Below are 13846 nucleotides of genomic sequence, written 5' to 3'. Positions count from 1 at the left end.
TGCCCATATGCAGTGCCACCTCTACAGGTGCCCATATGCAGTGCCCCCAGTAGTTCTGCCCCTGTAGTTCTGCCCCCCCATGCTGTACCCCCTGTGGTAGTGCCCATATGCATGGCCCCCTGTTGTGGTGCCCATATGCAGTGTCCCCTGTATAGTTGCCCATATGGCGTGCCCCTTCCCTGTAGTTCTGCCCCTTAAAGTACCCCCCAGTACCCCCCCTGTAGTTCTGCCCCCCCTCTCACTTACCTGATCCACTGTGGCCGTTTTCCAGGATGTCGTCAGGAGGTACCAGGAGGTACTTACCTGATCCACTGTGGCCGTTTTCCAGGATGTCGTCGCCGCTGCCGCCCTGACTGGATCTAATTAGATCCAGTAGGCGCGGCTGCACAGGCTCCTCAGCTCGCGGGTGACGTCATGACGTCACCCGCACACTGCATCACTAGGAACGCTGGCCTCTGAAGTGATCGGAGGCTTCCTTAGCCTCCGATCACTTCAGAGGCCAGCGTTTACAGTTCAACGGTGGTACCCGGCAGACTGTCAGCTTAGACAGCTGCCGGGTACACAGTGCGCTGCGCCTCCGGTAACCTTTGGCGCCTGGAGCTTGCGCTCCACTGGAACCACCCTCCCTACGCCCCTGGATGGGACACCTCTTTCTGACAGATCTCTTGCACCCAACATGGGCCAGATGCAAGTGCCGATACTAATGAAGACGGTTGTGGCTGTGGATGGAATAACAGTGGGTGGTCTGGTTTTCCACTTGAATCCGTATGGATGCTCGCATTAGCATAATGTAGTGGCTTCTGCGACTTCCTGCAATTACAGCCACATTACATCAGCCTCAGAATCAGGCCTGTTATGCTTAGGGGCATATTCAGTTGGCCACAAGGTTTTGCCCACAAAAAATGACACGGACCTTGCGACCAATTTTGGATTACCACGGGTATGTGCGCTACCAATACCCGTGGTATCCAATTTTTAAAAAAATGGTTTTGTGGTTTTTGGGAGCAAAATCCCATTGGGAGAAGAAAAAAAAAATGTCCTGTTCCGACTGCTTTGGCCTCGGCTGTACCCGGATGCTAATTCTCCACAGTCCCCGGTCTGGCTGCGACTGGCTGCTGCACAAAGTAAGTGACTGCACAGCACACTGAGGTCATACACACTCAACACACACTGGACGGGGTCGCAGGATCACACACATGACATGGGCATCACACACATGACAAGGGGATCACACACAACTGACAGGATGTCACGCATGGGGTCACATACACACACACTGACAGGAGACTCACACACACAGAAATCACTCACACACTGCAGACGTTGGAGAGAAGACTTCAGCATGCCAGAGAAGCGGAGGAGAAGGACAACGCTGCCTGAAGGTGAGAAATTATTGGACTAGTTAACTTCCGATTACTTAATTACTCATTTGGGGGGGGTGGGGGTGGGGTGCTTAATGGGTCCAAAGGCAAGTCCCGGAAATTTTTCTTTAAAATAAGGATTTATGGAAAAAAATAGACTTGCTCTGGAGGTGCTAAAACAAAAAATCAAAACCCTGCACCCAATTGAATGCCAAAAATCTCACACCTGCAGGAAAAAGCCAACAGGTGCGAGATTTCTGGTAAATTCACACCTAATTGGATAAGCTCCTTGATCTTAGTAATACCCCTTTTACACCGGAGCTAAAACCCGGGTTATTGCAGGGTTAACCCGGGCAGCTCCTTGGTGTAAAAGGGGGCAGGGTTGGATCGCCGGGTCGAGTGACCCAGCAATCCAACCCAGGTAAATAGCAGGGTTTAACACGGGAGTAACCCGTGAAACCCTGCTATGTGTACGGCGCACTCCGGGTCTCGATGACTTGCAGTGCGCCTCAAGCCGGCCGATCGGTCCGGCTTCAGTGGCGCTTGGAGATGACGTCATCTCCAAGCATCCACTTTCACGCCGTAAAAGCCGGGTCTATGCAGACCCGACTGTGGTGTGAGCGGCAGCCGACTCAGGAATATCCCGAGTCGGCGCCAGCTAAATTCTAGGTCTGATCCGGATAGTAACCCTGTTCCAACTCTGGGTCAGACACTGAATTTTGGTGGAAAAGGGGTATAATGGATTAAACTATGCTTTAATCAAAGAAAGAGACAACTATCTGTAATAACATATCAGCAGACATTTTATCCCAGTGTTACCTCCTATAACAAAAAAATAAAATAGGACAGAGCTTGGGACTGCAGTGGAGGTCTCAGAAGGCCACATGCAGCACTAGGACCATCAATGTTCTACAAGTTCACTGGAAACATTCTGTGATGATCAAACATCTGTATGTAGTAAACTTTAGTTGTTTTGTAAAAATGTGACACACAAGCTATTGTCGTTACATTGAGATCTAAAAGCTAAACAATGAAAGAGTTTAAATTCCTTGAGCGGAGATCAATGTACAGAGAAAGTAATAAATAAACTGATTAGCATGTAAAATAATGGCAAGAAATACACACTGGTTTTAGTTAAGTGGAAAAATGTATGTACCGTCAAGTTCAAATACTTCATTGCAAATGCCTTCTGATGAATTCATTTGCATCGCATCAACTTCTGCCTCGGCATTAATGATCTGCTGGGCTACTGCTTCCACTATTGGCATCACCATGGCAGCTGTGGAGGTGTTGCTGAGCCACATGGACAGGAAGCCAGTGCTGAACATAAATCCAAGCATAAGCCTGTAAACAGGTACATGAGTAAAAATATATATTTAGCATTTAAACTACACAGTTAACAACAAAAAAACATAAATGCTAAGCACCAGATGCACTATAAATATGTCTGGTTAAGGTAATACATCCTAAATTGTCTTATTTTATTACATTCTAATTTCAGATTAAGACATGGGTCATATTGCAGATATACGTGGGAGAAGCAATTATGGTTTACACGTAGGACAAAATAACTTGTTTAATCTTTAAGTGATAATTATACAGTACATATATAATATATATGAGGACATTTATGAAAACTAGTGCACAAAACATGTGCTGTAGCTCATAGCAATCAGTCAATCCAAGAAATTGGCTATTGCACCATTTTCATGTCATCTGCTTTCAAAAATGTCCCTGAAAAATATTTCTGTTTAAAACATTTTAAGAAACTGAATAAAACAAAATGTTCAAATTAAGACTATTTGGATTTTCAATGCTTTAATTGTCATATGTGAGTATAATATGCATTTATATAACACAGGGATAGACACATTTCAGTTACTAGGATACAGCAGTGACTCCAAAATTTGGCCCTGTCACCCCACCCCTTTTGAGGTTTGGGTATGGGATCCAGACAGTCAGAACGCCGATGGTAAGAATCAAAACAGCAGCATCCTGTCGGTCAAAATCCGGACTGATATTGATAACTATTTTAACCCTTACCCTATCCCTCCCCCTAACACTAACCCACCCCTCCCACACCCTTAGGCTGGGTACACCCTAAACGATTGTGTACCCAGCGATGCGAACCATGATCCCAGCGCTGACGGGCCGACATATAAGGTGGTCCGTACACACTGGGCGATCCGGTGCCCGACCACCCGATGTTCTGGATCCCGCTGCATGGGCTTGTCAGCCACATCGCCTGATCTTCCTGCATGTACAAAAGATCAGGCGATGAGGCTGATTACCCTGAGGGATTGCACACTACACAATGTAGTGCGTATACACTGCACAATATTGACGATTTGTCATTCTGATGCATCGGAATCGGCCAAGTCATTAGCAATATCATGTAGTAGTGTGTAGGGGCCTTAACCCTCCCCCTAGTGACTAACCCTAACCCTAATACTTACCATCGGTATCTGCTAGGATTGTGACTGTCGGGATGCCGCTGTCAGGATCGTGACTGTCTGCATTCTAACGGTCAGGATACTGACTCTTTCCCCTTTTGGAGACTGCTAGCAATGTATCTGTCATGGACCCATTAGAAATATTTCCTGTGATTAGCAAACCTTAGTGACATCATCTAGTGCTTCGCTATAGAAGAGTATTATTTTGAACATTGTATATTCCAGGGAAAGCAAAAACCAAAGGACAGTTATGGGCTGCAGGCAAGTGGTGTATTGTGATGGAGGCACCCTGTGTTCGGTTTTCGGTTTGTTATTTTCTGAATACCTACGGATGTCTGCATGGCCGAAGTGGAGGCCACCCAAGTGTTTGCTAAATATGATGTGAGTACTCTGTTTATTTTAATATTTTCTTCACAGGCGGACTGCAGGTGCCAGCGGGCCCTTAGTGTCCGGGCATGTTGGCACTTGTTGCTCCACAAGTCCTGGCATGCTAGGCTGGCTTGCTGGCACTTGTAGTCCACCTGTAACATGCAATATTATATACTATTTTATTACTATTAACCACGTACCCATCGCCACCAGGGCTGGTAGTTTCTCTGGAGTGGGGGGGACCCCATTTTACTTTTGGAGTTCCCACTTTCTGAGGAATTCCAGCCCTGGGCTGACCAGTTTGGAGCTGTTTAATGTTATGGCAGAGGGACCCCACGCTGTGTGTCTCCCTGCTATAGTGTTATCCCTCTAGCTGGTTTACCTCGTTACTGGTTATAGGAAAATAGGGGGAACCCTATGCCATTTCTTTCCTCTATTTTCCCATACCAGCCCAGGCTGAGAGGTCCGAGGTAGTTACTGATTTTTTTTTTCTATATCTGCACAGCTCATAGTAATCTATGCAGTGTTTCTGTTTGGACGGGTTTGCCATAATTTTTTCACTTCTATTTGCATCAGTTTTGAACTGAGGGCCCGATTCAGATCCGCTCGCTAGGATGCGTTCGCATGCAGCCTATGTTTGCATTCTGCGCATGGGTACGCATCGCACGAACCAGTCCATGTGATCCCGAATCGATCACCCCTTGTCCACAGACGCCTCTCTAGCTTGAGTGACAGGATGAGGTGTTTGTGGGTGGTGACAGGGGTTGGTCGCTGGAAATGGGGGAGTGGTGGTGCGAACGCAGGCGTGGCTGGGCATCTTGACATCGTGCATAATTAAGACACAGCATCATAGCACATGTCACATGGCTGAATTTTACACTGAAGCACTTGCAGTGCTTGTGGTAGGGTATGGTCTGCCACAAGTGCTGCGTATGCATCCGATGGTTCTCGATGGTAACGATTGTTGCATACACTTCCTGGAGATGACTTGTATTGCTAAGGGAAAGTGGGCGTCTTAAGACAGGCTGGTGGGCATCTACATACACACCGCGATCGCACGCCATGACATAGTGGGCGTGCTAATGCCTTGCTGTGCGATCGCGGGATTTGCATACTTTGGCAGCGTGCGAACGCATCTAACGAGCAGGTCTGAATCGAGCCCTGAAATATAAAAACAGATGACATTTAGAGCTGCAAACAATGTCTGACAGCGATGTCAGGTTTCAATTGAAGCTGAAACCCGAAAGATGATAAATTTTTTACAGCAATCCAACGTCAATAACAGTTGGTTTTGGACGGTTTTCATTTAGGACCAAAACCGACTTTTAGTAAATTTACCCATTATACTGTACTACATAAGAGGATTCATGAAAATAGGAAATATTAGCAAATCTTGCAATTGATTCATATATAGGGGGAATTCAATTAGCAGCTGTAATTTACTGTGGGTGACAAAGGGTGGTAGTCTCGGCCTTTAACACAGGGCTATTCAATTAGAGACCCCTTTTCTCGCCCGGTAAATTACCGTGTTAATGCACATTAACCCATAGAATCTGGGATAAGTTCCCGGACCTATGGGTAAACTCGTTGCAGCACCCGCAAACAGGCTATTTAAAGCGGATCCTTGATCACAGCAGCCTGTGGGCTGCCATTCGGCTCTGATTGAATAGCCCTGCTGCTTCAATTACCCCATGGCTACTTAAATTCCTCCCTAAATCTGTTTGGTAAACATGGTGTGTGATACTGTAGTTTGGTGTAACATTGTAAATAATTAGTATGTTTTAGAAAGAATAACTACGTCATAAACACATACCATCCAGGATTCACACCAACCAGCATCACCATCCTCAAGGCAATTCTTTTGTGCAAGTTCCATTTTTCTATTGAGGTTGCCAAACAAATCACCCCCGTCAGTAAAAGATGAAAATCTTTGAAGTAAGTAGATGCAATCTGAAAAAAATTAATAATGCATAAAATAATATGACCTTGATAAAGCCTTTATGTTATACAGAATTTATTTTTCATTAAGAAACACAAGCAAACCATGTAAACTCTTTATGGAAATTATAAACCTAGTAACGGCTGAGGTGTGCCCAGTGTGTGTGATCATTATACCATAACAATATAAACATTTCAATCTTATCTAAGAATAAACACACTGAGACAGTAATGGATTTTAAAACAGGTCAACTATTTAAGAAATGTATTTAATTATTTTAAATATTTTAACTATGTATGGTGGCTGGAAGGACGGCACTTACACAGAGCAGCCCAACAATGCTAACTCAACAACAAAACACAGCATTGCGGGCGGAGTCCGCCCTGTGGATGTCAAACCCTGCACTTGGGTATCAAGCATAGACCTTCTACCAAACACAATACCATCCTTAGATGGCTGTACTGCCCCCATAGAGGTGGTACAGTACTTCTCTACACATAATAGAAGGTGAGCACACCCAATGCACACACACTACACCCGGGCTGATGATAAGCCGTACTTCCCGCCAATGCTAGATTCTACCTCAGAGAATCGCAGCCCGCCACCATACACACTAAACCACCTGACCTATGCTAGCGAACAAACTTCCCACAAACAAAACCAAACCAGCCTCCGTCAAATGCACCCCATCAGGCCTATAGAGATGCTTATAACAGTACCATATTAACGGATGTGTAATTACAAAACCTCTATGAGACAGCATAAATTTCGCCACAACAGCATTGATCTTTTTTACGAGCCTCGTCCAAAACCTTAGGAGAATGAGCGCCACGCCACTGTTGCCTAGAGGTAATGCAGGACCACATAACAGTACAGAAAGGCCAAGCGCTCATAATGAGGAGGAGGTCTGACACAATGTCAAGCCGTAAATCAAGGGCAATCCTGGAACCAATATCGTTCCCACCGAGATGTATTACCAGCACTTTGGGTACATCAAATTGCCGTACTGCGGCTACCAATCTGGGCTTGAGGAACTCCCAACGCAGACCCCTAAAACCTAACCAGCGAATCCTCGTAGACACAGGCCATAACAGCTGGTTCTTGGCATGGGTTGACTTAGCTGCCCAAAATACAAATGAGTGACCCACAATCCAGACATCCCTAACATCAAATGTCAGACCTATAACGGCCGGGGAAGGAATGTAAAAGAAAAATTAGTAATTTAAGATAGCGTAATTAACAGAAAAGTAACAGACAGGAGCGTAAGACAAAAATTTTTTAGCAGCCATGGGAAACTGATTAGAACTAAGGGTCTGATTCAGAGCTGGACGCTATTTGCGCTCGCTCGTTCAGAAAAAGGTTCCGGATATTTAAATAGAGCACTCGCTCTTTGCGGTCTGTTGACGCCTCTATGTCTGAACGAGCGAACGAAACATGCGCTCGCTATTTTGTAAAAACGCCCCCTGGCCGCTCGCATCCTACGTCATCTCCGCTATTTATTAGATTAATCGAGTACATCGAAAGGCGTATGAACTGCTCGCAGTATTTGTGGTTGGATATTCCTACCGCAATCATGCGAACAGTTCAGGCTAAAAGAGAACCAAGTGACGTGGTCGATGACGCTGCTTTGTTAATTATGCACACCCTTAAAACGCCCATTTTGACCATTTGGCACGCCTGCGTTCGGATCACCACTCCCCATTTTCAAGCACCTTCCCCTGTTACCACCCACAAACGCTTCATTCTGTCACTCAAATTAGCAGGCATTCGCTATTTTGCGAGCACACAATTTCCGACCGCAATGACTGGTTCGCGAATGCGTATTACAACCCATACGCATGTGCAGTTGTGCAAACATCGCTCGGAGCGAACGAGCGGCCGCTTACGGGCGGCTCTGAATCAGGCCCTAAATTCTAAACTAAGCAGTAATTAATGTTTAGTTTGACTAGACAGTCAAAATAACAAACTTTAAACTATAAAATGAAAGTCAATTTAAGCTATATTGTATATCCAGTTTAATATTAGCTGCCTAATGAAACATTGAACAAACAAATTAAGTTTTTAACCTAAATTAGCTTGGACAACGGTAGAGAACAATAAGGAAAAACCATGGAGAGTAGGGGGGGGTTGGATGGAGAGAGGAAAAAACGAAAACAACTCGGCAAGAGGTAAACCAAAAACCTCCTGAGGGACTGTATGTATGGCCAAATTACTCCGTCTAGACAGGTAAAATAAAATCCCTCAAGACCCCCACTTGTTACATGCGACAAGTGGCAAGTATTACCTGAGTAGGATTGACAGGGGAGACATAACAAGACAAACAGAGAGAACATGAAGAACCAAACGAACAAACAAATGACACATAGGCAGACAAAACATCAAGAAAAAATGCAACAGTAGTTTCAGCTAGTGGCCGCCGGCCTAATACAACGCTTATAGCAAGCCGATTTCCAACGCCACAGAGCCATGATCTGCGGAACCAACAAGCCAGCCGTGGCGGCAGAAGTAGCTGCGCCAATGTGAAGCAAACAGCGTCTACAAATGAATTGGAACTGATATTTGGAAAGAGGCGAACTGTCAGCATGAAGCGACCATGCGCCGCCATCTACAGGCCACAATGCCAGGTAAAGTTTTGCCAGACGTACTGGGCAAACCTGGTCATCTTTGCAAGCCGTTAGGGAGACCCACCAGCCGCGACCCATCTGATCAGTTTTATAACGCCGTATTTTGTACAACACAGCCCCTTCCCCAATATTGACATCCGAACAGGACATGGGAAAAACCGCTAATTTAGAAGGTGCAACTAGTTCCGAAATTCGAAAGGAGCCATGAAACGCCATTGAAAATGCTAAAAAGAAAAGCTTAGCCTCAAAATGAGAAACCACAACCTCAGGCATGGCAGCTTTAAGCTTAAGCAATAGGGGAATATCGATCGGCCGTCTCTTATCAACTGGCCGAGGAGAGGCGCGAGCCCATCCCTTAAGGGCCTTAATAACGGCAAAGCTCTTTGTAATGTCTGGAAGCCCTTTCAGTCACGAAAAGAAAGAAATGCCCGCCAGAATGCGCAAAGCTACCGCACGGGAGCGACCAGAGACATAAAGACTCCAAACAAAAGAAAGCATGGAGCAATGCGTGCTCTCATCTCTGCGTCCGCGTTGATGGAGATGGCTTTCCCATTCAGACCAAGCCTTCTGATAGGCTCGCAACGTAGCCGGAGCTAGGGATTGCTCGGCTAGGCCCTCCATGCCGGCTCGATGACCTGCCAAACATAGGGGGGGGCAAGGCTCACCAACTAAACAAGCCTCAGGAGCAAGCGACCTAAACCTGTCCCATTGAAAATGGGAGAGCACGTCAGCAATGTTATTGTCCGAGCCCTGAATGTGAGCCGCTTTGAACAAGATGTTAACTAACTGTGCGAGTAAGCGCAAGGCCAGCAAGGAAGAGGTGCGCTGTCCATTAACAGCGTGCACAAAGCCTATGTTGTCGCATCTAAAAACAATGCTCCTATCGCGCAACTCAGGAGCCCACAGTTCCAGCGCCACCATAATGGGAAACAATTCCAGGAGTAGCAGGTCTTTAATTAAACCCATGGAGAACCACTCTGCCGGCCAGGGGGCAGCGCACCATGACCCTCGGAAGTAACACCCAAAGCCCGATGAGCCGGCCGCGTCAGTGAATAACTGTAACTGATCGCTGGGGTCCGGAGAGGGCAGCCACAAGAGAACACCATTAAAGTCAGCTAGAAAAGAGAGCCAAATCGCTAGATCCATTTTTATTTCAGCAGAGAGCAGAACAAAATGGTGTGCCCTGCTAGCACCCGCGGTGGCTCGCTGGAGCTTCCTGGAAAATACCCTACCCATGGGGATCACCCGGCATGAGAAATTGGGCAAACCTAGGAGAGATTGCGCTTGCCGCAGTGTCACCTTACCCGCAGCCAGGCAATCCTGAATGGCATGTTTTAATTTGAGAATTTTCTCAGCTGGAAGTCTGCAGCAGCCATCCGAGGTATTGATTTCGATCCCCAAATAGGACGGCCGGGAGATGGGGCCCAAGGTTTTCCCCCTTGGCAATCGGAACCCCAAAAAAGGAAAAAAGGGCCTGAATTGACTCTAACAAAACCCTGCAATGTGGGGAATCAGCAGGACCGACGCGCAGGAAGTCGTCCAGGTAATGGACTAAGCTGTGACCCCCGGTACCAGCCTTCGACACACCAATGCAGAAAGTTGCTGAACCTTTCGAAATAAGCACAGGACATGGAACACCACATAGGCAAGCACTTGTCTATGTAGTATCCGTTGTCCAAGCGAAAACACATGAACCTGAATGAGTCCAAGTGCAAGGGCAACAAGCGAAAAGCTGACTCAACATCTACCTTACCCATCAATGTGCTGGGTCCGTGAGCCCTGACTAGCTCCAGTGCTTCATCAAAAGACTGATAAGACACCGAGCAAGGCTCCTGCGGAATGGCATCATTAACTGATGGGGGACAGTACCAAGTCAGCTATTGGTGGTTCAAGAAATGGACCCATGATGCGACCGAGCCGCACCTCCTTAAGGACTTTGTCCCTAACGATGTGCGGCAGCTCAATTGCAGATCTAAGGTTCAGTGGAGAACCCGCAGGCATGACTGAAGGGACCATCACCATCGCGACCATCACCTGGCCGCTCGCAATAGCTGTGGGTGGTCACCCACAGCTATGCGAGCGGCCTGGAGGCCGCACCAAAAAATAAATAAAAACGCCCTGATTCTGAGCGAGCGCTCTTTCAGAGCATCCGGCTCTGAATCAGGCCCACAGTTTGGTCAGCTAACAGCAGCGGTACCAGCTACAGGAGGCATTGCCCCACGGACAGTGGCAGTCATGGGGGGCCCAGCAATAGTATATGCCGCTCCTGGCAGCACAGGAGGGGTTACAACCATCGGAGCCCCTGGCCCCGCCCCCCGCCAGGACCTAAAATGATGGCCGCTAGCAGGGGTATGAGAGCCAGAGGAGGAAGCGGCACTAGCGCCATCGCGGCCCACAGAGGGACCACCGGCATCATGCTGGGAGGCGGCCAATGAGGCGGCCGGGTTATTCGAGCGCCGGGCTGCGCGCGCACTGGGGGTGCGGCGCTGTGACTCTCGTGCCGCAGACCACCGGTGGGAGCGGGCACAGGCCTCATCAATGATGACGGGACATGAGGCACTACAACGGGGTCAGCACCAGCAGCCGCTGGTACTGTTAAGAAACGGGCAGAGGAAGGTGCAGAGCGGGGCAGCGCGGGCGGTCCATAATGCAGGACTAGACTCAGACCTGGGACACAGGGAGAGAAAGCAAACAGAGGAAGGTAAGGAAAAAGGGGTACAGAGAGAGAATTAAAGTAGAAATAGAGAATTCAGCAGATATGAAGAGTAAGGGTCAAAGGCCCTCATTCAGAGGCGGTCGCAAGAAGCGATTGCTCTCTCAGAATGAGGGCGGCCGCTTGATTTTTTAAGTGCGACTTCCTGGTTGCTAGCTAAGCTACCACCCACAGCTTAGCAACCGACCAGGGTGATGGTCGCGATGGTCAAGAGCTGTCGATCAACATCAACAGCCGGCCCTTTTGTAGTGAGCTCCGGAGCAAGAGAGTTCTATCAAAATATAAATGTTCGAATTAAGCAGCTTGCAGCTCTCCTAAAGTCGGAGCTGACCGTTTTATCCATCTGTCTGAAATAATTTTTTTCGCTAATGTGACATTGAGTATCAGTATTGGTAATAACTTTGTTATATCAGCGTGTTCTTTCCAAGCCTCAAAATGTGCAAATAGTAGAGGAAGTGGAAGCAAGGTTAGTTTGAGATTAAAAGTATGATTAATACATGTTGATCTTTAATGTGTCGACCCTTTGTCCCTGACGACCTATTGACTGTCTAACATCTGGTGTTTATCTAGACATTGTCAACCTCTTCACTGTTGATCTATAGACTGGCTCCCCCAGAAGAGGCAGCAATTTTGGGTGCATTACAAAGGTTACACTAGGATGAACAGGGAATCCCTGGAAAAGATGACACATAATGGGGAGCCATAGAATACTAAAGGAAGATACATGATCCTTACAAAATCATCAGAACCATGCATTGTTATCCTACACAGGAGGCTACCAGACAAGGCAGACAATAAGGAATATATTGAAATAAGACATACAAGGGTAGAATGAAAAGTGACTACCAGGATACCCACTGCATAAATAGCTCCACATGTTGCTCATCCTGCCCATTAAAGTACCAGGTAAAGCAGCCACATAGGTTATAGTGGACAAGATGAGCAACTTGTATAGTAGAACTGTGTATAGCTATATAAAGCAATGTATTTGTCTAGGCTCCTTGTAATACTTGATGATATTCCAAATTGTGTTTGGCATGTATTGCATCGCCCATTTTGTGTTATAAGAGTACAAGAAAAGGTCATCTGGCTAAAGTAAATATTCCTTCCTAAATGTTAGTAAAGCTCTTTATGCATTTAATAATGACACAAACCCAGCACACAAGATTATATTTATAGCAAGTGGCTGGGGTATGCCACATTAGGGGAAAAAAAAAATGTGTAGCAGTAGTGGATGTGATTGTTATATGAGTTATACACATATTATTCTGGAATGCTTGATTAAATATTTGTGGGTACGTACAAGAGCAGGTTCACAGAACAATCACATAGCATTGACAGCTAGATGAAATCTCACTATGAGTGCTTAAAAGTAGCTCCAATCACCATCAGGTTAGTTGGCAGTGCATGTGCAGATACTTTTACACCACACCAGGAGCTGGATACCCATCTTAGGGCCATATTCAATTAGAAACGAAAAGCCGTTTTCTGTGGATGCGAAACTAATTGAATACGGCCCTTAGGCTGCAAACAATACTTTAGCATCTCTTGGAGTCAATTTGTTAAAGTAAGTGGCAAGAGTACTGAATAAGCCCTGACTCTATAAATAGATGCTTACTGATGCAGCATCAGGCCCAGATCAGTCAATTATCAGACTTAACCCTACAGTCGTGTAGAATGGCTACGGGAACTGAGACACCAGAGCCATTTTTACTGCATATTGGGTTGCAATCGCAGGTAGAGACACTCCTCGAAAAAGGTTGGGGCATGTCTGCTTTTGAGTTGCCACCCCCCATTGCCATCAACAAATGGTCCCTGGTTCTCAATCACTTTACAAATAAAACTTGAGCCATACAAAGCCAGAATTCACTCTTGGCGCTTGTGCCTGGCTGACCTGCAGCTCTTATTTTTGATTGCTCAAGATGCAGAGCAGAAGCTACCAATTGGCTGGCGGCTGTTTGAGGGTGGCTGCAGGTTATGGTTTAGGTCAAGTCAAGGTAGGGTAGCCACTGACCTGCAACCACTCATCTGTGTAAAAGGACCTCCATCTATGCAGTGGTCACAGAAGCTTGGAGCAAATCCTTCATGCAAAACCGTTATTTTCCATCCCCCCTCCCCCTCCTGCCAAAAGCTGGCTACTCCACTGTTTCCACGGTAATGTGGTAAGTATTTCTGTCATCGTTTTTTTCCTTCTCAGAAATGTAACATATAATACAGTAGATAATAACAAAACAGTTTTTAATTATATTCTAAACTTTTGATAATTTTTTGCTGTACACCTGAAGCATTGTAGTTTGTAATGTTTTACAAATGTGTTGCTGCATTGTTCAAGAACTTTTAGAAACATACATCAGACAGCATGATCAATGAGAAAAGTCTGCACTTAC

The 13846-nt window shown here is 46.3% G+C and overlaps 1 protein-coding gene across 2 annotated transcripts in view; it reads right to left on the bottom strand.

The window, feature by feature from the left end:
- SLC13A1 (solute carrier family 13 member 1) overlaps positions 1 to 13846 on the bottom strand; it is a 118915-nt gene that overhangs the window by 79295 nt on the left and 25774 nt on the right. For both annotated transcript variants that reach the window (XM_088456106.1, XM_088456110.1), the window contains exons 4-5: positions 5997 to 6133; positions 2518 to 2705 (exon numbers count right to left, since the gene is read on the bottom strand). In XM_088456106.1, coding sequence (XP_088312232.1) covers positions 2518 to 2705; positions 5997 to 6133 — 325 coding nt within the window. The remainder of the gene's footprint in view (positions 1 to 2517; positions 2706 to 5996; positions 6134 to 13846) is intronic.

Source organism: Taudactylus pleione, unplaced genomic scaffold (assembly GCF_031769625.1).
Source record: "Taudactylus pleione unplaced genomic scaffold, aTauple2 ptg000041l, whole genome shotgun sequence".
Lineage (NCBI taxonomy): Eukaryota > Metazoa > Chordata > Amphibia > Anura > Myobatrachidae > Taudactylus > Taudactylus pleione.
This window is presented reverse-complemented; position numbering and strand designations above follow the sequence as displayed.